This window comes from Argiope bruennichi, chromosome 8, assembly GCF_947563725.1.
Source record: "Argiope bruennichi chromosome 8, qqArgBrue1.1, whole genome shotgun sequence".
Taxonomy (NCBI): domain Eukaryota; kingdom Metazoa; phylum Arthropoda; class Arachnida; order Araneae; family Araneidae; genus Argiope; species Argiope bruennichi.
In genome coordinates this window covers 44,496,404-44,508,703 of record NC_079158.1, presented here as the reverse complement: position 1 = coordinate 44,508,703, position 12,300 = coordinate 44,496,404, and the positions used below count along the sequence as shown (strand labels likewise).

The 12,300-nt window shown below is 27.7% G+C and overlaps 1 protein-coding gene across 1 annotated transcript; it reads left to right on the top strand.

Annotated features, from left to right (window-relative positions):
• The first annotated feature begins 3,563 nt into the window (after window positions 1-3,563).
• LOC129980624 (dynein axonemal heavy chain 10-like) lies at window positions 3,564-12,207 on the top strand. Its single transcript, XM_056091006.1, has 6 exons — window positions 3,564-3,636; window positions 4,473-4,586; window positions 7,035-7,169; window positions 9,049-9,237; window positions 10,529-10,689; window positions 12,018-12,207. The coding sequence occupies exons 3-6, from the start codon at window positions 7,137-7,139 to the stop codon at window positions 12,205-12,207; spliced, it is 573 nt and encodes a 190-aa protein (XP_055946981.1). The 5' UTR covers window positions 3,564-3,636; window positions 4,473-4,586; window positions 7,035-7,136.
• The last annotated feature ends 93 nt before the right edge of the window (window positions 12,208-12,300 follow it).

Genomic DNA, 12,300 nt, shown 5'->3' with positions numbered 1-12,300 from the left:
CTTTGTGAAAAATGTTATCATTCAAGTAAGTAGTCGAAAAATATTTACGAAAATAGATATGCTTAAATACAAGTATAAGACAGTAAACTCCCGAGTATCCGGCCTAATTTAGTGAAAGGGCAGGCCGGAACAACAAAAACGCTTGATAAGCCGGAGCTCTATGAACTCATTTTTTTACCACCAATACCAGAAGACAGGGGTTTTATATCAAAACTCACTGTTATAATATGTATTTTCTCATTTCTTATTAAGTACTCAGTCCATTTACCTCAAGCCACGTAAAATGTGAACGCGGCCACAGCTTGGTGAATTATAGAAGCAGTTGCATATAACAAGTCGAATTAAAACAGAAGGCTCTGTACTGGTCATTTATACATGCTTATATAATGCACTGCACGTTTGAAGAATTTATTAGAGAAAAAGTGAAAGCATATAAACTGTTCACACTTTAAAATAAATTAATAAATGCTGTAACTTAAATGCAGGAAACATAAACAAATCATTAAAGTAAATCTAATGTAGGCCTAATTCTTAAGAAAATGGCTCAAACTGATTTTTATTTTTCACTGATAAACGATTACCCAGATATGAAAAGGTAAACCTAAGATGAGAGCCGATACTTGCTGTTTTTAATCTTTTTAAAAGTCTTTAATAGATGACTGCTTCTGTATTTTAACTGTCTTCCGCGACACAATGTACCCCCACTTAGGCAAACAAATGATATCTGGCGTCGTTTGATAAGCTGCCTTCCTCATTTAATTGCAATAAAAGAAAACTATTCCGTATAGTATGGAAGCTGGATAGTCAAGAATCGGATACTCGGGAGTGTACTGTATTTAGATATAATAAAGATTTTGGCTGCAACCAAAATCTTGACTCTCAGTATAAACTTGCATGTATCACAAATACATGATTAAATTTTTCCTCGACTTAAGTAATAGTCTGCACAGCTTGGCAATGTCTCAAATCAAGAGAAGGAAAATAAACCCTAATGATATAAGGAGAATCCTAATACGAAAAGAGATATTTGCAAACTTTATGCATATTCTCATTTTGGCAGATTCAAGGAAACTTTCAAAAGGTATATACTCTTTTTACATATATATATATATATATATGTGTGTGTGTGTGTGTGTGTAATGATATTTTAAACTCTTAATTTAATCCAAATTAATTTCCAAAACTTTACCTTAATTTAGCCTTCCAAACTTCATTCTAAAATATTCTCTTATTTCGTGATCCAATGCCACTTTCAGTTTAATTAATCCCTTTGTAAAAATAATGCGCCATCAAGAACTACGTTTCAAATGAGAGTGATACTTCGGTACCCTCGAACAGGTGTCAAAGGTCATTCCCTCGGCACTCGGCCGGAAATACTATGTTATATAAGGCAAGAAACTATCAATCCATAAATAAACAATGAGCAAAAACACCTATATAATTTTTCTGAATCTATAAAATAATAAAATATAAAATATACATTGTATTTAGAGAGTGCTAATGCTGCTACAACTAAAACACAAATGAACTTAACCAAAATTAGAAATAAATATTAAGTTAATAGCCAAAGAATCAAAAAGAAAGATTAACTGAATCCGGCCCGAAGACTTTCTCAAGGGTCACCCTCAGGCAAGGATTCAAACCAGGGATTTTTTCTGTGAGGAGTCTGACTATCGTCCAACAAACAATCCGCGGAGGCGGATATAGCTGTAAACGTGGAAAAATTAAATTTTAGTTTAGTTTAACGAAATGCATCTACAATAGCACGTTTTAACCTCAAGTAGTTTTTCTTCAGAATTGTACTTTCAATTTGTAAGTATTTTGCCTTGTGTTTATATTACTTTTTTTGGTTCTATTTTTATGTATTTTGTGGTTTGATTTGCTGTGGTATTATTTGGATTGTTTTTTGCTAGTGTTTTTACTTGTTTTAATCTTGTGATACTAATTTATCTCTAAACCCTCAATTTTCTGGGATTTTCGGGTCACGAGGGGTCAGTTTGTTGGACGAAAGTCAGACCCCTTACAGAAAAAATCCCTGGTTTGAATCCTTGCCTGAGGGTGACCCTTGAGAAAGTCTTCGGGCCGGATTCAGTTAATCTTTCTTTTTGATTCTTTGGCTATTAACTTAATATTTATTTCTAATTTTGGTTATATAAGGCAAGTCATCATCTGTTCGTCCCTTTTTTCGCTCTTCTTACTTGTTCTTTGTGCGACGCTGCGTTTTCTTGTATATAATCATGCCTGCCACTCGAAATAGAATAAAACGAAATTAAAAATACTAAGTCTCTTCACTGTTTCGAACCTGCATTCTACTTCAATCAAAATATAATTTTATCTAAGCTATTCCCCATATTTTATTAAAAATGGATTGTATGGAAAGAAGTTAAAATTTAAGAAAAACTATGTTAAAAAGATAATAGCTGAGAGATCTCAGATAAGATTTCGGAAACAAAAGGAATGACTAATACAATCTTTGGGATTAAACCAGTACATAGTGAAATTTGAACGTTCATCTGATTTAAGACTGAAGAATAATATTTGATACATATTAATTAGATCCTGATTATTTTGTGCATTTTGATATATTTTTATATATATTTTATATAAAGGATATTCCAAAATTAACGCAATATTTGAATTTGCTACCATTCGTGCAGTAAAGTGTTGGCAACCCAATTAAAAAAAAAAAAAAAGATTTGACAACATATAGCTAAAGGGTAGTAAAAATAGAGTGTTACACGATTGAACAACGTTTTAACGCATGATTTGAATTAAATAAAAATAATTGTTGTTAAAACTGCTTATTGTTTATTTTTATTGAATCGTAAAGTACACAGGATAGGGTTATGTATGGAATTACACATGGGGCAAATAGTTTCAATGGCTTTGTTGGCACAGACGCACTCTTTTCTTGAAATTTTCCATGACCATTTTGCACAAATGTGACTGAATTTCGTTAATGCAGAGTGAAATTTCCTCCTTCGATGCACGCGTGCTTGTGGGCATGGCCCTTTGATTTGAAATAACTCCATAAAAAGAAATCCAATGGTATTAAATCATACGATCTAGGGGACCAATTCTCAAATTTTTGAACGCCAGACTTTCATTATTATTGAAATATTGTTGAGAAAATGTAACAAGTTATTTTATCGTGTAACGCTCTATTTTTATTAATTCTAAAATATTGGCTATCAAATGATTTTTTTAATAGGGTTGACAACACTTTACTGCACGAATGGTGGCGAATTCAAATCTTGCGTTAATTTTGGAACACCCTTTATAATAAAACCTACATAATAAACAGTATTCGATTTACAAATTATATTATGTATATGAATGCATTTTTTTTCACAAATTTAGTTTCAAGTATATTATTTATTTAACTAATAATAGCTCTGATTTTATTCGTATAAAAGTATCTCCTGCAGATGATTAATTATATAAGGATTTTTTTTTTTTTTTTGAGTATTGGTATTTCTCAATAACAATGTCATTTCTTTGATGTTTTGAAGACTTTTCTTTGTACATAGTTCTTATTGATTATTCTAGGAGAATTCTTTCTACCTGCAAAGGAATAGAATTAAATTCATACTCGAAGAGCTTTTAGATAGTTTGTCTGATTTAAAGAAAGAAGAAGTAAGTTCCCTATTATATTTTTGAAGAGAAAAGAAAAATGACGTTTATAAAATAAAAACTTATGCTAACAAAATACTTCTTAAAGAAACTTGTTTAAAATCGAATTAAATATATGCCTAAATTTCACATGGATCACAATTTAATTTTAAATAATCACAATTGTAAAATAATGGCACACATTTCCAAAAAGTTCTACTTTTTACAAAAAAATATTATTTTAATAAGCATTCATATAAAACTTTATATTTAGCATTATTTGTGAAATTTTATATTTCTATTTAATGTAACGTAACTACAACCTATGTTTTAAATAATCCCTATCCGAATAAAACATACTTTTAATTTATTCGATTGATACTGAGATAATATTTAAAAATATATTATATTTAAAACATTATATACAAGCCGCTTTTGGAACCAGCTTGTTTAAGGAATTATTAGCTACGTAAAATTTCGAATGAATCTTTTGTGTGTAATTTAGCTTCAATGACTTAAAATTTTTAAATTTCAAACTTTAATACTCATTTAACTCGTACAATTTTAGAAGTCTTAAACGTTTAGTTTTAGAATTGAAATGCTGCGTTCATTTACATTAAAAAATTATTATTAGTTCAAACACTATGAAAATAAAAATTAGAAAAATACTGCTTGAAACCAGTTAGATGTAATTCACGATTCAACTAGGAAAATTTTTAACATTGTAAGGTTATAAAAACAATTATCTGTTTACAAATTTTCCTAATATGTAGTTGAAAAATTGCATTAAAAATAATATTAACTTGCTGTTTTATGGTACTGAAAGAACAATGACATTTGAAGTAAATATCTTATTACAGATTTCTACTCTGGAGATACCTATTGAAAACCTTTGCTCTGTACTTGATCTCGGAGTGCATCAAATACAATGGGAATCAACGGATGTACCGGACTTTATCAAAAAGTCTAAACAGGTTTCACATTCAGTTTACAAGTATTTATTCAAACAATTAGATTTATTCATTACTAGTTTATATATATGTCGATATTTTGTCATAGACCTACAATTGTCAGTAAACCCACACATTTTTCTCATAAAAATTTGTCTCTAATTTATTACAATAAATATAGATTTTTTTTATTTTTGACTTTACACAGCTGTTGACTATTCATTGAATTTGAAGAAAGATTTCATACTTTCTTTTAGGGCATCGTTAAGTCGCTCAATCAAAGCTTACGGTTATAATATTGTCTGGAGTTAAACTAAACACTATTATTTAAAAATCCTAAAATTGATATACATCTTCAATCCCTAAATTGATACACATCTTCAAATTCAAATTAATAAAACTAATAATTTGAGAAATTTTTTAAGCCAAATTCTTTTCAAATTATTGAAAATATTTATTTCGGCAATACCATTCTTATAAGTAGAAAATTCTTATTTCCATTTCAAATTTAATCTTTTCAATTATACATTTAAAATATATTTTATTATTAACATTTTTATCTTAGCAAATTTTAGTTGAAATCTACTTTAATGTGCCACCTGAATGAATCGCCAATGTAGTAACCCAAACAAGCAAGAGGAATATACTTCAAGCAACCTTATGCAATGCTGTTTACCTTGTCACTCATCTTGATGCTTGATATTGGCGACTTGGCATTGTTGGTGATCGTTGGTGAAGTGAAGGCGCACATTAAAGCAGATTTCAACTTATATTTCTTCTCTGCCGTTTTTTTAAAATTATTATTATTGTTTCTTTTTTTCAAGTTCGCTGCTCTCGTATCCATTTATTTATTTATTTTAATAGCCGCGTTTTTGCTCTGAGCAATGGCTGCAGTCGCATGTTATTTCTTCTACATTAAAATTATAAAAGTAAAATGAGCGCGTAATAAAAATAAGCAAAAATTATCAAATGATTTTTTTTTAAATTTCGGTTTAATGAATTCGAGTTTAAAAACCTATGGATATTCTGAGAAATAAAAAAAAATTCACTTAATTTGAATAAAATTACAAAGGCGAATGTCATTACTGTAAATTAAAATTAAAAATTAATTTTGAAAAATTAGTTCATTTGCATAATTGAAAAGTTAATTGCTTGTTTTTTAATTTAAGACATTATATACATTTTTTGTCAAAAAAATTTGTTCTGAAGTTGCGACAAAATAACACAAAAATTTCAATTAATTACTAATTTCATTAATTTTTGCATTTTGAAAAGTTGATAATATTTTTTCTCTTATCTGAAATAATTAACCACATTTCAATTGATTTAGTCTTATGGTTTAATAGGAAATGTAAAGTAAATCTACATACTCACAATTAATTTTATTTATATTATTTCCCCCACCCTCGCCGTATTTTAAAAGAAATGTGCTATTCCGCTACAAATTATTGGTCCTAGTGTAACTAAAAAAAATTCTTTTTACAAATTTATTTTAAAGAAATTTTTCGAAACAGATTTTTTTTTAATGGTTGGTAGGTATTTAGAAATTTTAAGTATTTTGGAAATGCCATTTCTTTATAAACTTTTTATGTCTTTTTATCCAAAAGATAAATTATAATGTTTTTGCTTTTCTTTAAGGCAGTACATTTCTGATATACATAGATACAAAGAATTTTAAAAAATTGCAAGCCGAAGTTCGTTTGAAGTATCAACATTTAAGATTATTATAGCATTAAAAGATTTTTGTAAATAATTTTTGTTTCCAGGATTTTTGATAATTGAGTTTATAAGTAAAATATATTCGCTTCGAATTATAAAAGTTTTAATAGAATAGCTCAAATTATAATTATCAAAATAAACAACAAAAGGAAATTAAGTAACAATTTGAGGTAACAATTAAATTTAAAAAACATATTTAAATAAATTTTAATCTAATGCATAGATTGGTGAAAGCATGGAAAGAACATATATATAGAAATCATAAAAGTTTCAACATAAAATTTTGTAGTTGTACACAATATATAAATAAACAGTGAAAAATACATATTATACATAGTGAAAAATTTTGTAGTTGTATGTCGAAAAAAAAAAAAAAACATTTAACGTGATAAATTAGGCTAAAAACATATTTTAAAAACACAACATACAATAAAAGTTGTGCAAAAATTATACAAACTGAGCAAATATCGTAAATGGAATAATAACAACAAATATACTACAAATTTTAAAAAAATATAAAAATAAAATTTTAAAAAATACATGAATATAAAAAAATTATTCGTATTTCATAATCTCTGAATGTTAAACTAAAAAAAAAAATATGTGCATTTTTTCCAATGAGACATAATTTCACATAAACTCGTCTTTATGATGGGTAGCTGTAATATTTTTAAGTACAATTAATAAAAAGCATCAATTGTATATGTCATATTTCCGATTCCATTTTCTAATTTTGGTATTTCTTTATTATAGGCTGTAGATATTTTCAGAGGATTCGTTAATCGAATCAAAAACATAGTTCAGGAAATCGACAAAAATGTAAAATCGCTTTCTACGTGTGATTTGTTCCAATTTATGAAGATTGAAGATTCGGTGCCCCCTTGCGAGGTAAAAAAAGTTAAGTTTTAATAAAATTATCTTTCGTTTATGACAATTACATACCTTCATTTGCTTTTATCATAGCTATATTTAGCAGATTTATCAGAGAGTGTGAGATTTTTTAAAATTGTAAATGCCCAATGTTTTTGGGTTTTTTCTCGAATAACATCTGTAATATCCCGTTCCGTAAGCCTCCATGAGACCATTAGAACCTCCAGATCTAATGTGTGCTAGAACCAAGCACACGACAGATCCAGTGGTATAGAGAGGATAATAGGTAATATATTCTTCCCCAGTGATTACCACTGCTTTAATAAATACGGATGGCCGCCGGGCCATGGCATTATTTTTTCGCCCTTTCACGATATTTCATGTCAAATCACAAAATAAACACATTAATCTTTTGTTCCGATGTCGTCCAATAAGATTGGCACACAGGACATCTATACTTACTCTTTTCTATGCCTTCGGTTGCTACATCACAGGAGGATCTTTTTTTAGTCAAAACAACGTTGGTTCAACAGAATACCGAAGCAAAATCAACGAAATAAAAGCTGCAGCACCAGGAAGTAAAAAAAAAGTGTAACACGAATTTCTAATCTTTCTAAAAAGATCAATGAAATGAACCCTTCGCATTCTGAAAAGTAATAAGATGCATTATTAAATATATGGGAGTACACGGATTCCTTTTGGTGCTTAGAAATCTCAGAAATAGTCGCATCTTTGTTATAATTTTTAAAAATTAACGTGAAAGTTTTTATTATTTAGTTTGTTAAGCAAGAGCATTAACATTATATTTAAATTCAGCAAACTGCATTTCTATGCGTTTTTCTTTTACAGACTGATGTTGCTGATATTCTCGATTCTACAATAATGTTTACTGCTTTACTTTTATTTTTTGCAAACCTTCAACCATTCTATATATTCACTTTTAAAAGTTCACAGTGAATCAGATACACATTTTCCCAAAAGAGAGTAAAAATTCTAAAAACATTTTTTTTATTTGCAATAAAAATACCTAAATAATTCATCTGTGATAATGCTCAAATAGAATTAACAAGGAACCATTTGCAGAAAAGCATTAACAGGTAGAAGTCACATAAAAATTATATAATAATTATATAAAATGATCTCTGAAAAGAAGGACTTTTTCCCCTTCCTAGACAAACAAAAGGATATGAAAGATTAAATTCATTGAAAGAAATATGTTTTCTCTACGCTATCAGTGTTTCCCTAAAATGAGGGAAAACCTTTGACACTGACCGCACTTATCGGCATTTTGCCAGAGATCAAAGATCAACACAGCAAAGAAAATATGTTCATATAATTTTGCAGGTATAGTATAGGAAAAATGTTATTTATTTCACCCCCCCCCATCTTCAGAAAGAAAAATAAGCACCTGAATTTTTTTTTTTAAATGCGTATTTTTCAAGCCCTTATCAAAGAACATTAAAAACAAGCAATTTTTAATGAGCAATGCTATGAAGAAAGAAGTAGAAAAAGCTCTAATAAAGAGGAAAGAATTGTAAAAATATTCATGAGTTAGAGATCCTGCAATGGTGAAACATGGTTCAGATAGAACAGATGTTCGATATTACATAATTTCCACCTAAAGAATGATAATTGAAGAAATAACTAATAACCAGAATGATGATGATTTATTAAATTTGATTCAATACATCTATTGAAGCTAATCAAATGATTATTTTCTGGTGGCACTTTCAGTGTACCACAGAGTTATCCATACATTCAATGTCCAATTTCTCAGTCGTACAATTTCTTTACTTATGTATATACTTCTGGACTCTCAAGGTAGAATTATATATGTAGAGAAAAGGAAATAAGCTAAGAATGTGGTTTGCTAATTCTTTTCATTTCTCCTTCATAGGCATTCTTTGAAAATGCCAGAATGAACATGGAAGTTAAGGTCCAAAAAATGGTTGGCATTTATTCTTCGCTGGAACCTTTGCTGAAGAAACTAGAAATGATTTCTTGCAGAACTTCATCTGGAAGAGCACCCCAAATGAGAGAATACTATTATGCTTGTGAAGAAAAGATATTAAAATCTTTAACAAAAGTAAATTTAGCTACTATCCAATCTTAAATCATATCGTCAGGATAAATAAAGAATTAAATGAGTAAATTAATGCGGTTTCAAATAATAAAAAATAATGGTATTTAAGACAAAACTTTTCGCATTTAAAAATAAGAATAATGTGTAGTCAATATACTGATAATTTCCATTTTCTTTTATAGCCATCGTCTTTGTTTCCATCGATCGTCATCTGAAAAATTTACCTTTATTATCATTCATCATTGCAATTAATATTTGGAATGATAGGTACAAATATTGAGAAATTTTCTGAACTAAATTAGTTAGGCTGCTTCATAACTGAATAATTTGTGAAATATTAATTATGAGAAAACAGATTAATTCCACAGACAATACAAGTATCAAGAACCCCACTTATTTTCCAATCTTTGAAAACCAAATAATTTGCATTGATTTCTATTGCATCTTTATAAAACACAATTTTAAGTCGCAAATATTGACAAATTGAAATAAAAAAATATTTTATTGGGGCTTACTTTTTAAAAATCGACTTCACAATCAAGGTAAAAAAAATCATTAATTAAAGAGCAATATTAAACTATTTTGAAGCAATCTAAATGCTACAATTTAATAATAGGATAATGTTTACATAGAATCATACAACAAGGAAAAAAATTTGCAAAAGGTTATTATTTAAGAAAATTTTTAAAGTAAGACCATAATATTTAAAAGATATATGATTTTATGTTGAATTAGTTAGAATGTACAGCTCTGCTAAATAAACTAAAAGCTTATAATTAAATTACTGCAAAATAAATAAATAAATAAAATCACTTAAAAAAATGAGCCCTCAAGGTGTCTAGCTCAAATCTCTGTAAGAATTGGTCAGCAGATATTCCATCATTCTTTCTTTTAAAAAAGTGTAATCCTGCCTCTGATTTCATGGGATTTTTTTCTACTATGCAAATGCAAAGAAAATTAACCTAAAAAAAAAATTACATTGTACTTGTTTTGATCAGTGTGAATATAGTGGAACTGGAGAAAAAGGCAATACTGTATACATTTAAATGATGTACAATTATTACCTCATTACGCTATATAAATTAAATCTATTTAAATATTTTTTATTCTGTAATAATAATACAATATATTATGTAAATAAAATGTGTAGCGTAAATAATTTCGAGCTCTACCCATTTTTAAATCAGTGACTAGATATAGATAGATAGATTGTTCATATAAAGATTTTTTTTATTTATATTTTAATCCTGATAATGATGCGAATATTTTTAATTTTGATGTAATTTGGTTTCAGATGATGCTATTAAATTTGGAGTACTTCAAAGATGAAGTAATGGAACAATTTTTATATCCATATGTAGATGCAGCATTTCAATCCAAAGATGAACTTATTACATCTTCTATCATAAGGATCAAACTTATATTTTTGACTTTCATGAAAAGTGCTATGGAAAGGTAGGTGTTTTGATTCTACTTTTCAGAAATAATTAAACAATTGTATCAAAAACATAATCTAGATAATTATTTTTTATATGCCCATAACTAAATCTTATTAATATATAAACAAATAATATTTTAAAACCACAATCAAAGGCATAATAGCATGGATATAGTAACAACAAAGACACCTATAAGATTTATAATTTCCAAGTTGATATTCTAATCAGAAGAAATTAGCTACATTTGTATAAATTTTATGAAAATTTTATCATTATTTGCACAAAATTAAACCTATTTAGAAAAATAAAACAACAACAAAAAAAACATGAGATTCTAATTCACAAGAAAGGGAATTGTTTTAAAATTAGCATTATTTTGTTATCTAGTAAACATTTTTTTTTCTAACCCTAAATTTTCTTTAAATATAAATGTCTCAAACAGTACATATTATTCTTAAAGAAACAATTTTACAGTAAAATAAAGAATTTCTCACAGCTTTAATAATAAAATCACTTTTATGTGTAATCTTTTATGCATACTCTGAATGTGATTATTTACAAATTTTAGCTAATGATCAAAAAGAATGGTAAGAGCAATGAAACAGCCTATTATTATTTGCAAAGCAAGGCTTTTAGGGATAAGACTTGCTACAGATGAGAAACACTAAATGGAGGGACAGGTAACAGGTTCTCTATCCTTAATTAACATCTCTCAATAACTAAGAGATTAATGTGTCTTAGCCTTGAGAGATGTTGAATGAATTTCTCGCTATAATTGATATGGCCCCTAAAAGAATTCCTGTGAACTAAACATAAAAATGGCTAGTTCTTCCTAAAAGATATTAAAAAGGATCCTGCTTGCCTTTATACAATAGAATTAAATCAAACTTCTATCTTAATTAATACTTAAATGCACCAATATAACTTACTCTCCATTTATCATAAATAATGGATTTGATTAAATGTGCTAGACTATGTGAGATTAAACCATCAGTTCCAAAACATCAATTAGTTATCTTAAAGACATTAGAATGAAGCATGAAAAGTATACCTACAATACTAGGTAGTACTCAGTGGATAATTAATAAAATATTTAACTTCTACAAAAATTTTAAAGAAAACCCTGTAAGCATTGTACAAATGAAATAATCATGTTTTCTTTAATTTAAATAATTCAATAAAAATAATCAATTGAATTTAGTTATTGAAATCTACTGCCTATCTACAACTGTTTATGTTTAAAATTGTCAAATAAAAACAGTTAAGATACAAATGGTTATTTACTTATTATTACTTTTTAACAATCACATGAATTTAACATTTTTTTATTATTTTTTTCAATAGCACAAGAAAATTAAAAAGATGGCTGGATGGTACTTGCATTGAATCAAAACCATTTCATATTACAGACAAGAAAATCCAAATGGAATTCTCATATTACCTTGATTTATCTATGCATCCTCAAATCAAGAAGCTTGTTTTGGTGATTCTAAGCAACTTTTTTGCTTATGTGGATAAACAAAAATCAGAATAAAACACAGTTTTCAGTAAAATATTTATTAATGCAAATGTACAAATGACAAATCTATCACATTTAAAAATAAAACCAGCAAATATTTCAACAATT